The sequence below is a fragment of the Fusarium solani genome, assembly GCF_023522795.1.
Source record: "Fusarium solani strain SB1 chromosome Unknown bctg00000006, whole genome shotgun sequence".
Classification (NCBI taxonomy): Eukaryota; Fungi; Ascomycota; class Sordariomycetes; order Hypocreales; family Nectriaceae; genus Fusarium; species Fusarium solani.
The window spans coordinates 988,906-1,006,101 of NW_027072151.1; the positions used below are offsets into that span (position 1 = coordinate 988,906).

Here is a 17,196-nt window from a genome sequence, read left to right on the forward strand (position 1 = left end):
AGCTACATGTAATAGTACCTACAACCTCCAAGCTTTTATCACCGAGGTCCAGATACACTCAACATGGTACCACCAACGGAAGACTTTACGCGTCTTCTCGGACACTATTCTCCCGAGCTAAGAGCATAGTAACAGCTAAAATATGCTTGAATCATTCTGCGGGTCTTGAGTCGTGTGATGACAGCCCAAAGGATGCCATAGCAGCGTGGTCCATGAACGTGGAGAGTCGACGCCAAGCGCCCTTTGTGCTTTTACCCGGAGCCATTGGAGTAACTTAGCCGGTAAGGCGGTAATAGGTTGTCTGGGAGATGCTAAGCCGATAACGTCGATGTTTCTCGTGCCATTCTTCCCCGAGCAGCAGAACTAGTCCGAGGTTGTGGCACGGGGGACCAACACCAGCTGACTCGGGCTCGTGGGGAAGCGGGCTCATCGGCTCCATATGGGGCATTTTTAGGCACCGTCTAATCAAGGTGGTTCTTGGAATGTGGCAATGTCAGAGAGGGAGGCGTCTTTCTACTCTGATCTTGGGAGAGTTGTGGTCGTACTGAGGCACGAATAGGCCAAGGAGTTCCAGTTTGAGAATTATTCCCTACTCCTTCTATGGCTACATGAACTCCAACTTCACAATCAACACCGGCTGGCTCGACTCGTGAGAGCTCTAGCATAATGTGTTCTTGCTATTCCCCGACTGCTGGGGCTGACCTCGGATCCTATACGTAAAACCATGCCGATTAGGGGGAAGCGTATAAGCAACCAATCGGATAGAATACGGAAACCCGGCCAAGACAGCTAAACCAAATCCTCATCTCATCCCCAACGCCCTCGACCTCCACATGAGGAAGCTCTTGCCCCCTCCCTATGGGGCATCCCCTTTCCCCGTCCTCCATACACATGGGGTACCCGGGGACCCCATACCCCAGGTTCTCTTCCCCGGACCTAGCGTCTAGATTAGCCTCAACTTAGACTGTCAGATGGTGCCATCACGGCAGGAATCGACGGATGTTTCCTTAGCACCGCTCATCATTCTCCCGAGGGTCTTGTTGGAGACGAGAGTGGCGTACCCAACTGATGGGCGACCAGGTGGGTTCTGGTTTGTCAATGAGAGGCCAACAACGCTGTCTCGGTTGAATAGGGACCGAAAGACTCCCTTGGTTGGACAGTCTCGGGGCTGGAGCCCATGTCCTTGTGCTTGAAGCGTTGTGACTTGACCGGGGCACTGGGCCATGACCGTGAGTTCTGTAAACGCGGAGCGTAGAGTCTCCAGAGGGGAAAAGACTGGTCCACAGTCTAGACCTGCTCCGTGACAAACTATCGGTACCAACCTTCCAGAGACTAATGCACCCCATTTCGACTGTCGAAACAACTCCCCATTGCTAGAAAGTGGAGAGACACAAACTTTCAACCATGGCAAGGCTAACACCCTGGTGCTTGGGCCTCGGTGTAGCTCAACAACTATAAAGTCTCTGCATATCCCTTCTGCAGATCTTTTCCATCTCATCCTGAATAGCCTCATTCTCAACCACAAGTGCTCTCCTAGTTCTATCTTCATTCTAACTCTGCTCAGCAGAGCACCGCACAATCATGGCTGTCAACGAAAAAGACTTGACCCATCCACCAGAGGTCGCCGAGCATCAAGAAGTCGCCGACGAAGCCGCCCACTCTCCAAAGGACCTCAATTCGGAAGCTGCCGCCAGAGGCCAGGGCGTCAGCGGCTACGAAGAGCTGACGCCATGGCAGACCGTCATGAAGTTCAAGATGAACTGCCTCATCTGCACGGCCATGACCATCAGCGCCGGCACGGATGGTTACCAGATTGGGTGCGTGCACCATGGTTCCCATTCCACGACGATGAGCTAACGCGAGATACACAGACTCATTGGAAACATCATCGCCAACGCAGGCTTTGTTGCCCAGTTTGGAACTCAGCACACGGATGACGGCAGTGTCGTCCTGGCATCTTCAGTACTGAGTGTCTGGAACTCTCTCGGATCCGTCGGCCAGATCATCGGAATGGTCACGTTGCCCTTCATAACCGACAGATTCGGCAGAAAGATCTCCATGTACTGGTACTGGCTCCTCCTCGCCATCAGCGTGGCCATCGAGTGCGTCGCCAAAACATGGGGCGTCTGGGCTGTCTCCAAGGTCTTTGGAGGCATCGGCGTCGGTTGTCTGCAGTCCACGATCCCAGCGTACATCTCAGAGGTGGCTCCCGTCAGGGTTCGAGGCATGTTTCTCATGGCATACAGCTTCTGGTGGATTCTCGGACAGTTTTTCGCCCCCGTTGCCCTCCAGGTCATGCTCGAGAAGGATCCCACCGACTACCTGACGCCAGTCTATACTCAATGGTCCCAGATTGGGCTCATGCTCATCATCTATCTCCTGGTCCCAGAGTCCCCAGCCTGGCTTGCCACCAAGGGCATGGCCGAAAAAGCCAAGAAGTCCCTCAACACCATCTACCGGGGCGTTGATGGTTTTGATGTTGACCATCAGTACAACCTTTTGCTCATCAACATCGAACATGAACGCGAAGTTGCCGCTGAGCAAAACAGGGAGAAGTGGTACGCCATCTTCAGGGGCAGGGATGGTCTCAGAACAGTCATCTCGTGCTGGACTCTGATGGCGCAGCAGTTCATCGGCCTCGGTATCTTCTTTGGTTATGCGACCTACTTCTTTCAGCAGGCCGGCTTAAAGGATCCTTTCAAGATCACCTGCATCACATCTGGTATCAACATCTTCTTTTCGATCGTTGTCATCGCTGTGTCGGATGTCATTGGCCGTCGATGGCTCGCCAACACTGGAACAACAATCTGCTGGGTATGCTGCGTCGTCGTGGGTATTATTGGAGTTGCACCGCAGGTCAAGGCCACAAACTATGTCTTTGTGCTCTTTGCCTGCATCTGGAGTAAGTAGACTCTGTGGAGTCAAGTATATCATTGACTAACGCATGCAGATATTGGCCTGGTCGCTAACGGAGCTACCGGTTGGGGATTCATCGGCGAGATTTCCTCCCAGCGTCTACGGCCTTACACAGCTGGCTTCGCAGCTGCCTCAACCTGCGTCGTCGGTGTCGTCATGGGCATTCTGATCCCATATATGGTTAACGCTCACGAGTGGAACTGGGGTCTCAAGACCAGCTGGTTCTTTGCCGGTCTGGGTGCTCCCTTTACTCTTGCCATGTGGTTCCTCATTCCCGAGACGGCTGGGTATGTTGTCAATGTCTAGTGAAAATTATTGAAAGAGGCTAACTGGTGACATAGTCGCTCTGCTGCTGAACTTGATGAGCTCTTTGAGAGAAAGATCAAGCCGTGGCGCTTCCACAAGACTGTCACGGCGACTCAACGCATGGTTGAACTAAACAAGGAAGAGAGGGAGTGAGAGACGTATGGTCAGGGTTGAATGAAGACCTTGGGCAAGTAGCAGAAGTCAACGCTATTCATTATCTCTAAGACTTCTACTGGGCTCTTCTCGCATGTTGTTTGTCCCACTCAGTGCAACATAGTTATGAATAACATTGTGTCATCTGCATTGGTACCCCCTGGTCATTGTATGTATCCTTTTACCCAATCTCAATATCACTATTAGTGCATCTCGGCTCAATGCTCAAGCCAAGAACCATAGATGAAGTCTCGATCGATTGCGTGATTCACGCTAGTATACTTCCAGCTCTAAACCGATCAAATTGACCTGAAATGTGACAAAGCAATTCTAAACCGAGATCCGACCCTCTTCAAATCCGTGATGTGAATCCATTCCCGAAGCCTCAGCCATACAAAAAAGCAATGTTCAATGGAAGAGACGTCCTCCGGCTTTTCCTCGAATCGGACTTTCGACAAAAAACGCCGCACATCTCCAACGGAACTTGAATAACGTCATTCGTCAGACTCGACTTTTGCGGGGCTTTGGCTTGACTACATAAACCGGCCGAGCCCCAAAGCCGACGACGACCGGCTGTCGGGAATCAGGAACGAACAAGCGATATCCGCACCATCTGATCTGATAACCAAGGGTACAGACATTTTACAACTTCAACAAACAACGGCCTGCTTTCAACATGGCGACAGACAAGGCTTCACTTCCCATTGTTGACTTTGCTCGGTTAAGAAACCCGAACACAAAGCAGGAAGAGCTCAAAACTCTCCAACATGCTCTATTCGGCATCGGATTCCTATATCTCATCAACACCGAGGTGGCCGTAAGTGCATCGGAAGGCATCCCGAGGACTTGCAACTAACATTATCAACCACAGAACACTGTCAAGGATGTCTACAAGATGCTTCCCGGGCTCTTTGCCCTCCCAAGTGAGAAGAAGGAGGCCGTTGCCATGGTCAAGTCGCCGGCTTTCGTCGGTTACACGAAACTCGGGGCGGAGACGACAGCCGGTGCCACAGACATGAGAGAGGTTTGTGTAACATCTCAAACGTCTCAAACTCATGCTGATTTTCGTAGCAATTCGACTTTGGAACTGTGGATGAAGAGATCTGGAAGGAGGGACAACCCCAGTGGCGTCGGATGGAGGGACCGAGTGAAGTAAGTCAATGATCATATCGAAAGCGTCGACTTAATTAACACTATCGTCAGTTCCCCGACTACCCAGGCTGTGAAGCCCTTCTCCGACGCTACCTGTCAGAAATGACAGACCTGTCAAACGAGTTCCTCGGATACGTCGGAGAGTCTCTCTCACTGCCTAGCGACGTCTTCGATCCTTTCAAGCACATCATGCACCGCCTCAAACTGGTCAAGTATCCCCAGTGTCCCCCCGGCTCAGTCGGAGTTGGACCTCACAAGGATTCGGCCGGCCTCTTCACTTTCCTGTCTCAGGATGCAGTCGGAGGCCTTCAGGTCCTCAGCAAGGACGGAGAGTGGATCGAAGCACCCCCGATTGATGGAAGCTTCATCATCAACGTGCAACAAGGATTTGAGGCCATCACTGGAGGAGTCTGCCCTGCTACGACCCACAGGGTTATTGTAAGTCCCCATATCTCGTTATGATTCCCCATCTTCTAACTCGTGCTAGGCTCCCACAAGCACAACCCGCTACAGCGTCCCCTTCTTCCAAGGCATCAACCCCAACCTGACTTTAGATCAGCTGAAGAGCGCGGCCGCCCATATTGTGTCCAAGGTCCCAGTTTCGGACGATGCCAAGAAGAGGGCCGTTGATGTACCAAGCGAGTATCTTTCGCCTCTATTCTCTTGTGTAAGTTCATTCCTTCGTAGCCAGAAACAGTACTAACATCCGGCCATAGCTTGGAGAAGCCTATCTTCGCAATCGCATCATCAGTCACCCGGATGTTGGGCAGAAGTGGTATCCTGATCTGTACACCAAGTACAGTCAACAAAAGCTTGTATGATAGGAAAACTTGTTTTCGATGTGAAATAGTACGAACTTGTATCAAATTTTGGGATTTTGGATTTTGATTGCCTTCTCACCATGGACCGCACAAAGACGCGGCATCCTCTCGGATGGTTGTGAATCAAGCAACTTGTAAAACGCTCTGGTAGCTGGTGTTAGTGCTCGGTTACGAATACGAGGCCGTAACGGTGCGCTCGATTACTTCCTGATCGAGTTAGCTCAGCTGACGACAACACGCTCCTCTTTGTCCTGAGACAAGTCGCACTTTGACATTCGATCTTTCCTTTTGAAAGGGAATTTCGTTGTTAGAATTCCTAAATCTGACAGAATGAAACGCGCTGTCGGGCCTCTAGATAAGCGCAAGAGAGTAACGCGATGTCAGTCGTGCGTCAAGAGGCGCATCAAGGTATGGATGAATTGTCAATTCTGACGCACCAACAACATGAAGCTGATACAGTATCAATAGTGCCAGGGCGGCTTCCCATGCGAATACTGCATCCGTACTAAAAAGCAGTGCCTTGCTCAACTTCCTGCGCCGAGGCCTAGGCATGAATTTATCACCGTGACACAAATCACCACGTCTCTGCCAGCGATCCAGCTACCCACGCAGGTTTCCAGGAGCCCCGAAAATATTTACTTGGATCACTTTGTGTTATTCATGAATCATTGCGAGTTTACGAAGGGCTTTGGGGACGTCAGCTCTGACCTCGTCTCACTTATCCAAACATGCCCACCACTCCAACAAGCGACGGTAGCAATCGGCGCACTTGAGGCCAGCAGAAGGGGATGCAGAAGCACATCATCTGGTCCTGAATCTCCACAGCATCTTGCATTCAAATCGTACAACAAGTCGATCCAGGCTCTCCAAATTCATCTACAATCACAAGAGGCCTTGCAGTCTGAAGGGGTGCTTTGGTGCACCTTTCTGCTAGGGCTGTTTGAGGTATGCCCCCGTTACACTCGAAATGCCAGTTGAAAGTTCTAACTAGTTGTTAGTTAATGTCCGAAACGACTGGGGAGAGGTGGATCAAGCATATGCTGTATGGCACATGTAGGATTTTCCAGTCGAAAGGCCCAGGGAAGCTCGAACCCCTCAGCGAGAGGCTCTTTGAGGCCTTCCGCCTCCTAGAAGCCAGCAGGGCTATCATTTATGGTGGATCTACTTTCCTATTCCAGGATTCATGGATGAAACGAAAGAAATTTGCCGCAACAGGTTCCTTAGATCCAACGGAAACTGTCCTCGAATTTCTAGTGCGGATTTCTACTTGGAGTAAAAGGTAAAAGCCCCTACAGACTCATTTCTGAACCAGTACCTAACCATCGAATAGCTTCTTTGAGCCTCTTGAGGCCATTCCAAGCCATCTCCGCGCCAACCATCCAGCGGTACATCTCCTCACTCGTCAAGCCATACACTTTCAGCTAAAGCTAGAATCTTGGCTTCAACAAGCACCTGAATATCCGAACCCTCTAGATCCATACTTCAAATTAGCCATGGCCAATTGCCATGCTCTCGTGCTGTTTCTCTGCAAAAACTTCACCTATTACTCCTGCTGGGGAGAAGAGAGCTTCCCATGGCTGGCAGATAAAAAGGTCACCGCACATGTTGATACAATAACGAATCTTTCAGAGGCCATCCTCGAGAATTCAAACATTCCAGGAGTGCTGCTTCTGTTTCCATTACGGATGGCAGGGTCAAATGCGACCGAGATGATGCAGAGACAAAGGATATCGAAATTGCTCGCTCGAGTGTCTCAAAAGGGCTTCATCATTTCAGAGAGGATAACGGTGGACTTGCAGGAGCTTTGGGATTATCAGAATCAATAAAACACCGGTCTAACAACTATCAACGTCTACAACAAAAGAAGGGAAAAGAAGATTCCGAGATATATTTCCGAGTGAGTTCCACTGAGTTGGATATACGGTCGCTATAGCTTACGACTATTCCTTGGCTTCGGTGTTGAAGAACTCGTTAATGACTCGAGTCCGCAAGCCTGGCGAGAAATAGTCGTAGCCAACCACAACATGGCAGTTGTCGACGTAAACGGTAACGGGGATTGCATCCTGGTACATAAGACTCCACTGCCGCCATTATTAGTTCTTCATCTACCCAAGATGCCATGACGAGAGCAGGGGCATCTTACTGCTGCAACAGGAGCAGGAATGAACTTCCTCTGAACCAGGCCCTCAAAGACAGCTCCACCCTTGACGAGAATGTCCTTTTGGAAGATGGGAAAGTTGGAGTTGACATATCCCCTCCAGACTTCAGGTTTGCTGGAACCAGGCGTGTAGGTAGTCAAGGTGTTGTCGACGAGGCCGGACTTGGTGACATTGGCGTAGTTGAACAAGGAAGAAGCCACCTTGCCATCAAACGCTTCATCGGCGCGAACAAATCCCTTGGAAGGAGAGTTGTCAATAAATCCAGTCGTAATGTGCGACAGGTTTTCATTCCTTTTGGTTCGGTCAGCATGGAAAGGAAATGTCGAAAGAGAGAAGTACCATTTGTGCTGGACAAAGTTGGTTTTGAACTCAGGCTTGACAAGTGGCGGTTCCGGCTGCACAAACCCGGAAGAGAATTCTATCATAGAAGAAGGAAATGGGGAACATCGAAGTGAAGAAGCCGCCATGACCGTGGTCGAAGCGGCTAGAGCAGTGAAAAGCTGGTAGAAGCGCATTGTTAAGTTTGATGAAGAGGTTTGAGAATGCAGTAGGTGATGTTTGTTTAGGTTGTGCTTCATACGAGGCTCCATGAGGGCCTTTAATACTTTGAATTCTTCAGGCGCGTTCAATAAATGCCTTTTTGGGGTATGGTAGTGAACTCAAAGGATGGTCCGTTTGCTATCAATCAAGGGGGCTGTGTAGATCAACCATCGCCCACTATTTTCCAAGTCGGGAAGCAATTGAACGCATCTAGCCCGGCCTCAACACCACGAGAATTAGCCCAGATACGAAACACTCGAATTCAGAAACAAGCGAGAAGCTATTACGTGGACATAAATTTGAGATGACGCGGCATCGTTCATCTGCCCGTGCCAGGTTGCTCCTCCTTGACATGATCAACTCCGTTGCGGTTGCCACGATGGCTCAGCGGTGACACCGGGTAAGGGGTTGGTCGGCCGAAGAAAAGAGTGACCTCTCCAACAATTCAAAGGAAGGTTGCATCTACGGTAGATCACGTCGTGCGGCAGTGTCGAGTGTCGAGTCCCGACTCTGGAGTCTGTCATGAGCTCCATCTCCCCGAATCATCACAATAGCAGAATCAGGATCAACCCCGACTGCATATTAAAAACTCATCAAAACCATTCTTCTTCTTTTTGGTCGCATCCTTCACCAGGGAATCCACCCTTTAGACACCCATCATCACCCACGCCGACATGTGCCTCGCCAAAAACACCATCTGGACCTGTCACCGATGCGGAGTCAACATCACCGACCCTGAAGAACCACCCGTCGAGTTTTGCTTCAGCGCCATGATAAGAGAAAAGTGCTCCCGCGCCTTCATCAACGTCATCGTCGCCTGCGACCCAGCCCTCTGCCTCTACTGCGGCTTCCACAAACACGACATGTACTATGAGGTCGAGAAGCGAGTTTAGGACATGTCGCTAGGTCAGGGCCTACTTGGATCTCGCCGAGTGAAATACTTCTGGGGATTGGATCCGGCTCCGACGTGGGAGTCCTTTGAAACGGCAGAACAGGAACGTATTGCCAATGGTGAGTGGCGCTGCGCCGAGAGGAACAGGGTTTCCTGGTTCTCTCGAAACAAGTATCATGATAGGCTTCCCAGTAACGCAGTGGCTAGAATGAGGCTCCCATGGGGCTCAGGAGGATCGTATAGCAGCACGCACCAGGCCGCGTGAGGGCGAAACAGTGGCAGCCAGCGCCAGCGACCGAGAATTTGGACAAATCAGCACGTCAAGGGCGAACAAAATTCTCTCAAACGGGATGGATATTGTATAGGTAGAATCACTTGTATAGGAATCAACAGTTTCGCTGCTATTGTTCCTGGCCGAAACGGGTCGAGCCCCTACCAAACAAAACGACGAGAGTAAACACTGCTTGGCCGAGGAAGGTGAATATCAGAAGGGGTTCTGAGATGACACCAATCTATATTCCATTCATCTCCTTGATCAATATCACACATTCACCCCGAAGATCGTTCATCAGACAGTGTCGCATTCACTTTCAACTCTCATCGCTCCTGCCCAGTATCTGACCCTTACACTCACGCCCTTTCCTCGATCACCGCATCATTTCAGCAAACTTCACTTCACTTCTTCACATTTCATCAGCCAAGATGTGCATCACGACGTACACCCGAAGCCTCTGCAACGCCTGCGGCTTCCTGACTACCTACAACATCGACATCACACGTTGTTTCTTGACAGGATCGGAATCATGCCGAGAGCAGGAAGAGGATCCGGTTGTCGTTAACACGAAGGTTGATCGTTCTTCTTGCAAGAAGTGCACGGGTGCATCTGCTTCGCATAGCCAAAAGATTGTGTGTGACGTCTGAGTGGTCTTCGTAACCTCACAAACGCCAACCCCTATGGTAAGTCAAAGATGGATTACTCCAGCCAGTGACTAACTTGAGATCTATCAAGATGCGGGTTGCAGTCTGAATAAGCGCATTAATACGGTCTTGGCCATGATTGACGGAACCGGGGTGGTGGCATACATCATGGGACACATTCACCTATTTCAAGGTTGGTGTCAGAACGTAACGGATTTGACAGTTAGCATAGTGACTTAAAAGCACACCAACATTCACCTATCAGACTTTGCCAGTGAGATGCAATGGGAGGAGACCCTGATGATGTGCGTGCAACCGGTTCTCTGCCAAACCACCAATTAACGGCCATCATGCATTTCATAGATTGTCTCCAACGCTAAGCTCAACGCTGAACCAGAAGCTTCCATTCCTAGTCCCCGATATCCAGCGATACAAGATCTTCTCTCTAGCCCCAGTGAGCTGGGTGCTTTCCTCCTACTAGCCTACCAACACGCACCCCAAAACACCCACATATCGCATCTAAATCCCCTCGCGAACCATCAACATGTGCATGGCTTTCTTTAATCGGTATGTATGCGAATCTTGCGGACATCTAATCCGGATACGCTCCCGGGAGGTTGAGTGTTAGGATGACAAGAAAAACTGCATCTGGGAGACGTTGAGGGTGGAGACCAAGGTTAAGGCCGAGGACTGTCCCAAGTGCATCAGGAAGAACAAGAAGAATAAGGACAAAAAGAAGATTGAGTAGGGAAGCAGAACGTTGGATTACTCTTGTCCGTAAGTAGGTAGCAAAGTAACTGAAGCCTTCCTACCTCCTGACGGTGTGACTGTGAAACAATGCTCATATACGTGATACAACCAGTTCGCACTTGAAGGATCTTCTCGTGCAACTTCAGATAAGCAGTTATTACTACCTTTCTGGGAATATTTGTAGCTTCCAAAATTTCTTCAAGCAAGCAATACGTCCAAACACAGCCAGACTTGACACTTACCACAAGAAAGTAACTTGACAGACGATCCGGCAAACACTGCTTGATACTAAGACTCCCCATCTCTTTGGAATTCAAAATGTGCAAATTTACCAGCACCGGCTACCTATGCAGAGAATGCTCCTACCTAATCAAGATGCCATACAACGAGGAGAAATGCGACCACGTTTTACAAAAGAAACCTGGGGTCTGCCGATATATTACCAGGCACGACACGGTCTACGTTCATGAAGATGAGTGTCCGAAATGCAGGGAGAAAAAGAAGGGCAAAAATGTGGTCAAGTGAGGTAGTCAACGTCCGAGGGTGAAGGATGCGGTAAAAGTCAATGGAGCGACAACGCGAGGAACGAAGCTCTACGAGCAATGAGCTAGAGCTTACTCTATAGAGATTTCCGCGCTAAGCGGAGCCCTAAAATTACACAGCACCCAGTGCTCGGTGATCTTGCCCTCCAGACATAGACGGCCGCTGAAGCGACGTAAGGGGACACACTGAAGCCTAACGATCTACCAAGCCTTCAGTCAAAGTCCAAAGATTAGGAGATGGTGTTTATCCTACAGATATCTGACATAGAGGATCAGTGCCATGTAGCTAGCATTTCCCCCAGGAGCCCGTCTCCGCGGCCATTATTCGTTTGCGAGCTGCATGTTCACAAACACGAAGTAAACAGGCAAAATACTAAGGCCCATATCACATTCCCATCAATCAACTATCCTTAAAATGCAGTATAAACATCGTAGTGATTGGAGCACATTCATATATATGCGTCCTGTACATCGCTTGTCAGACACCAGCACTCCGGCCGTTCTACGCAGTCTTCCCATACAATCATCGATCAAGACATCCTATCTAGCCTTTAGTGCCCTTCAATAAATTTACACAGCTAGATACAAACAACACGCCGTCAAGGGGGTCTACCTTGGCGCTCATGGGCCGTCAAGGCGGGCAGTCCAGGCCGCGAGTCGTGTACGCGGTCGGCAGCCCGAGGAGCCAAAGTGCGCACAGAAGAGCAAGGATCGATCGCGATTCTACAATCATTGAAAGAAAAGAACGAGAATTGCTATATCTGTGCCATTTCCAATGGTTCGTTTAACCTCTCGTTCGCCAAGCGAACTCCCGCTCGCGGCATCGCGGACCGCGGACGTTAATATCGACCCGCGCATCAGCTTCGCCATCAACCTTAACCACCAAGCGTCTGCGCTAAAGCTCCCGAGCCTCATCTCAGCCCTGCGAATACTGTGGTCGATCTCTTCAAGTTTCTAATTATCGCGCTTTCTCGGTCATCCGTCGTCACGTCACAATTTCCGAAGCCTCAATGCGCCTCCGCGCGACTCGAGATTCGCGGGAGATGGATTGTCAGAGGATGTGTATAAAGGAGCTGGGAAACACTCGTCAATGAGGATAGAAGCAAGCAAACAAACAACATCTTTCATTCTATAGTTTTCTAGTCTCGATTTCTTTGTCACAATGGCGATGCGCAAGATCCTTGCCCTCTCCTTCACCTTGGTGTCGCTGGCCTCCTCCAAGACGGTCAACTACCCCAACAACTCTGCCGATGTCATCCTCGATCGCGCCTTGAACGCAATGGGTGGTGAGGATGCCATCGCTCATCTCGATGGAGTCACCTATCACTCTCCAAAGTAGACTTCACTCTCTGTCTCGAGGCAGCAGCAGCTAACATGGCCCAGCATCTACCGCTCTCGAAGTCTCATGCAGAGCTACAACATGGACAGAGCCGATACAGCTATGGCTATCTCTGGCGCTCAGAATGTGTCTTTTAGCTTTGACTCGAACGAGTTAACTCAGCGAATTGACCGCATCCTCAAGCCTTCCGGTATGTCCTAGAGACCCAATATGCTCCTACCAAGGCTCACAGATATACAGAGTATTGGTCTTGGGGATCACCCAGACTCGACGAGTTCAACCACTCACTCGTCGTCCGTGGTGGCAAGAATGGCTTTGCGTGCTATGTTCGCGGCAACAACCAGATCTGGCTACCCGCCGACCTGACCTCTGGATACACCGATCGTGAGTAATGTATTTCTCGTCTTATGGTCAGACTCTTACCTCCCTTTATAGCTGCCCTCGCTGAGTACCTTGTGCTCCATGGAAACATGCTCTCGCCCAAGCTCTTGCTTCAAGTAAGTTTGTCATCGACACGGCCACAGCTAGAATATACTAAAGAACCCAGGTTAGGGAGCACCGTGGCACCAAGGCCACCGAGGTCGAGGTCAACGGCGTCAAAATGCCTGCCGGTACGTGTCTCATCTTCTCATCCTCGCAATACCTAACCCAGTCAGTCTACGACCCTGTCTTCGACATCACCGTCATCTTCGACACTCGCACTCATCTCCCCCATATCGTCCGCACCATCGAAGACCACATGATCTACGGTCCCTCAACCAGCGACCTCTACCTCAGCGACTACAAGACCGTCAAGGGCATCAAGTTCCCCCATCTCGTCCAGACCGTCTACAACTCCACCGCCGAGAAGCTCGACGCCACCCTCGAGGACTATATCATCGAGGAGATCACCGTAAACCCCAAGTTCTCGCGAAACTTCTTCCAGGGTCTTCCGGAAGGCAAGGGTTTCTTTCCCAAAGCTGCCCCCAAGAAGGTTGAGGGCATTACGCATGCACGCATCGGCGAGTTTAGCTTGAACGGACTCTGGGCTGGCATCACAAAGTCTACTGTCGATACCATCAAGGGCGAGAAGCCTGTTCCTGGCCTACCCAACGTACACTGGATCATTCTTGACCCTGATCAGCTCGGAGTCAAGCAGTTCATCATCGAGTTCGAGGACCATCTTATTGTCGGTGATGCTCCTCCCCAGCACACCAAGGAGGTGATCAAGTGGATCAAGAAGAACATCAACAAACCCATCACGCACCTCTGGGTAAGTCTATATCCCATTGAATGGTGGGGACATGCTAACAAGACCAGCCTACTCACCACCACCGAGACCACACCGGAGGCGCTGCTGAGTACGTCAAGCTTGGAGCCAAGCTGATCGTCGCCGATGTCTCAGCCAAGTACTGGTCCAGCATTCCTGGCGCCGAACTCATCACCTTCAAGTAAGCCCCTCTCATCCATGCCTCCAATACAATGTTCTAACATCTACCAGCGATACCCACCCCTACGTCCACAGCGACAGCAATACCCAGGCTTGGTTCGTCTGGGAGGAACAAGCCACTCACTCCGCCGACTGGACTTACGCCTTTGTCACTGAAAAGTGTCCTTCGAAGCGCTCTCCCGTCGCCGTGCTTGAGGCCGATATCTGGCACCCCGGCATGCTCGACGGACAAAACGACCGCGAGCTGATGAGAGAATGGCTGAACCAGGTGGATAAGGACGGTCTTCCCGAGAGCGCATAGTCAGTATCCCTTGATTCATCGTTTCTTTGAAGGAGTCAGGCTAACATGAGCAGTGTTCTTCCAACTCACGGCCAGGTTCGCCCGATCACCGAGCTCATTGAGCACACCGGCTACGTGTATGCGCCCAAGAAGATTAGCGATTGGAGGGACAGTGGAGCCATGTGCCAGAAAGCTTAATTGTCTACTTCAAAGAGCGCATGCAAGCGACTCTTGCTGCAGAGTGCAAGAACCGATCAAAAGGGCCAAAGTTGCATGAAAGGGGGTGGCGATGACATCTTCAACCAGGTGGTAGGGTGAAAGGGGGATCTGCATTGGGGGGACGCTTATAGACTTGATTTTCATGTAATATTCTTCTTCATTGCTTTTTCTTAGTTGTGTTGCATACCTATCTAGTATCACCAGCTCCTCTCAGGTCCCCAATTTTTGAAGCTGTGAACGAACCTCAACAGATGTTAACACCCACATGTCCTTCCCATCAGATCCCACTCTTGCCAAGTATTCATTGTATTTCTATCTTATAGCTCTTAGTGGCTTTTAACTATCTGAATCAATACCGGCCAATGGCGACTCTTTGACGGTCGCTCAAAGAAATCACGCCCGAGTTCCAGCGGAGGCTCCGGTACATCTTTCTAAGCCGTAATAATGACTCTTTCTTTCAAGATGATAAAGACATCTTTTTGTATAGGTCGCATATTTCTTTCTACGTTCGAAGTAAGCCCATTCACAGCTGATCCTGAAGGTTTTTGTCAGTGGGCAAGAGTGAACACAAAGAGATGGCTCAGCAATAGCTCCCCAGATGACACTATATTAGACGTATGGTCCTCATGAACTTTAACAATGTTTCACGACTTCCTCTCACTCTACTCAGGTTGACTTGCGGTGTGCAGTAGCCTCTTCTTCTTGTCAGGTGCTCATCACTATGGATGGTTTTGATCCCATCAGTGACCTTGGCCTTGGGTGCCCCTTCAATGGGACTTTCTACATCTGCAAAGACAGCCCAACGCGATTCATCGGCTGTTGCATCTCGAACCCTTGCGGAGACAGAAAGGGTCTCTGCCCCGACGAACATCTCGAGCCGGCCACCTTTGAAGCGCGGTACAGGATCCCTCCCCAAGCTTGTATCAACGATAACTTTGCCGTCTCATGGTACACGTGCCCAGATACGAGTCCCCCGTTCTTAGGGTGTTGTGCTGTGGACCCCTGCATCAGGAGAGGTTGTCAGGATAGGGAACTTCGAGCAGCCAAGCTGAGCGACAAGAGCGATGCCGGCCTGTTTACCGGGGGATTATCTCCAGGCTCAGACCTGAAAGGGAACCCATCAGCCAAGTTATCAATCACCACCGCAACTTTGACCGCCTCATACATATCCACAAAGACCATAGAAGCAGGGGTAGAGGCTACATCCACCCTCGACTCGGCATCTCCAGCCAGCCACCCCTCAGACGGGAAGAAGGGGTTGTCAACGGGCGCTATAGTTGGCATTATTATTGCGGTAGTGGCCGCTTTTTTCGTCATCGGTGTGATTATTGCATGCATCTACTCGCGTTGCAAAAGACGGCGGTTCCGCACTACCGAGAACCAGTCTTCCTCGCGTTGGTCAATCGCTTTATCGTCAGTCATTTCATCGCAAAAGGGGCCGATTTCAATCAATGGGTCCATTTATGGGATCAAGCATGAGGGTCGCATGACTGGGATCCAAGTACACTCAAAGATTCCTTTTGGTCAAGATCCGGGGCAGGAGATACACACAGGGGCCTCTTCGGAGGAACAACACCTGCAACAGGAGAGTCGAGAGAGATGGAATCAACAGCCGCAGCCGGGTCAAGGTACCCTATCTAGGCCCAGCTTCACTATCCCGAGGAAACCTGTACAAGGACACAACACGGATCAGACTCCGATGCCGTATCCTTCTACGCCCCAGCCTCCCTCTCCCCCTTCAAGCGATCGCCAGAACCGATGGGATTGGGGAACCCAATCTCAACCAGACCATCGTGGTTATAAGCCTTCGACACCAAGCATCAAGTTGCCTGCGAATACAGAAACGTCTCTTTCTACAGGCCGTTCCAGCACTCCGATCTGCCGTACCATCCCTGGTAACATTGGCTGGCATGAACCAGAGCCAAGACACCCTGAAAGTCCCCCCGGCCTCCGACCACCAGGCCCGGCACTGCACCTCTCAGTGACATTTCTGAAGAACAACCTGTGGACGGTACTGACTCAAGCAACACAGTGGCCACGATACTAGAGCGACAATTGAGCCATGATCAGTGAGGATCTGGAGGCGAGCAGCAAGATTTTACTAGCTCAGGACAAGATAGCGAGCCCGAATCAGATCGACATGATCGACATGGTTTCAGAAGACAGCCATCCGGGAGTTGGAGCAAGTCATGGCCTGGTGTGGACTCTGGACGGCAACTCGTTTAACATATCTATCATGGCCCAAAGCTTTGATGTACATGGCTATGTCGCATCAAGTCGGAGAACAGACAATTGTATCTAGCTCTCCCGCAAATAGTAGATGTTTTTTTTTTCTTAATTCTAGAAGATTTCTGTGAAGCCAGCCCGTTTTGCGATAGGCGTTCTCATTCCTCGAGCCCATGCTCACGATATCTTTGGGCTCTTGGAACCAAATAACGGGGACAAACATACATTCCAGAAATGTTGATCCAGGGGATCTTAACCCAAGTCATTCGAAGGCTGTTGCCTCGTACTAGCAAAGACTCGTCTGCTAGTATCACAATGACGTTGGAATCCTGATCCTCAAAAGCGCAGCTAGAAATGGTCTCACGACGACGGAAGCCGACAATGTTACTGCCAGTCAGGGCCCAACACCGCGCTCATCAGCCATTCTAACACAATTTTTGAGCCTGATTCAAGAGTTGGGCGCCTCTTCTTCGTTCAACACCCATCTACTGATGATCCTCCTGATCAGCGAGAACAGTGCGGATAATAGCCTACAGCAGACAAGCAAGGAGATC

General features: G+C 50.4%; 6 protein-coding genes across 6 annotated transcripts; 5 read left to right on the top strand and 1 right to left on the bottom strand.

Moving 5' to 3' along the window:
- Window positions 1-1,581: 1,581 nt before the first annotated feature.
- Window positions 1,582-3,375, top strand: MRS44_010020 (uncharacterized protein; the record flags this gene model as incomplete). The annotated part of the gene is made up of 4 exons (XM_046273922.2): window positions 1,582-1,817; window positions 1,872-2,902; window positions 2,951-3,203; window positions 3,258-3,375. 4 exons carry the CDS (start codon window positions 1,582-1,584, stop codon window positions 3,373-3,375), a joined length of 1,638 nt encoding a protein of 545 aa, XP_046131540.1.
- Window positions 3,376-4,051: 676 nt separating this feature from the next.
- Window positions 4,052-7,174, top strand: MRS44_010021 (uncharacterized protein; the record flags this gene model as incomplete). The annotated part of the gene is made up of 9 exons (XM_046276537.2): window positions 4,052-4,192; window positions 4,247-4,399; window positions 4,447-4,527; window positions 4,579-4,965; window positions 5,015-5,194; window positions 5,244-5,342; window positions 5,817-6,293; window positions 6,347-6,627; window positions 6,679-7,174. 9 exons carry the CDS (start codon window positions 4,052-4,054, stop codon window positions 7,172-7,174), a joined length of 2,295 nt encoding a protein of 764 aa, XP_046131539.2.
- Window positions 7,175-7,288: 114 nt separating this feature from the next.
- MRS44_010022 (uncharacterized protein) lies at window positions 7,289-8,022 on the bottom strand (the record flags this gene model as incomplete). The annotated part of the gene is made up of 2 exons (XM_065619967.1): window positions 7,289-7,429; window positions 7,492-8,022. The coding sequence occupies 2 exons, from the start codon at window positions 8,020-8,022 to the stop codon at window positions 7,289-7,291; spliced, it is 672 nt and encodes a 223-aa protein (XP_065476156.1).
- A 699-nt stretch (window positions 8,023-8,721) lies between these two features.
- On the top strand, window positions 8,722-8,940 carry MRS44_010023 (uncharacterized protein; the record flags this gene model as incomplete). Its single annotated transcript, XM_065619968.1, has 1 exon — window positions 8,722-8,940. The coding sequence occupies one exon, from the start codon at window positions 8,722-8,724 to the stop codon at window positions 8,938-8,940; it is 219 nt and encodes a 72-aa protein (XP_065476157.1).
- A 3,371-nt stretch (window positions 8,941-12,311) lies between these two features.
- Window positions 12,312-14,395, top strand: MRS44_010024 (uncharacterized protein; the record flags this gene model as incomplete). The annotated part of the gene is made up of 8 exons (XM_065619969.1): window positions 12,312-12,484; window positions 12,533-12,678; window positions 12,729-12,872; window positions 12,924-12,985; window positions 13,036-13,740; window positions 13,788-13,918; window positions 13,969-14,217; window positions 14,272-14,395. 8 exons carry the CDS (start codon window positions 12,312-12,314, stop codon window positions 14,393-14,395), a joined length of 1,734 nt encoding a protein of 577 aa, XP_065476158.1.
- A 742-nt stretch (window positions 14,396-15,137) lies between these two features.
- MRS44_010025 (uncharacterized protein) lies at window positions 15,138-16,463 on the top strand (the record flags this gene model as incomplete). Its single annotated transcript, XM_046273921.2, has 1 exon — window positions 15,138-16,463. One exon carries the CDS (start codon window positions 15,138-15,140, stop codon window positions 16,461-16,463), a length of 1,326 nt encoding a protein of 441 aa, XP_046131535.2.
- Window positions 16,464-17,196: the final 733 nt, after the last annotated feature.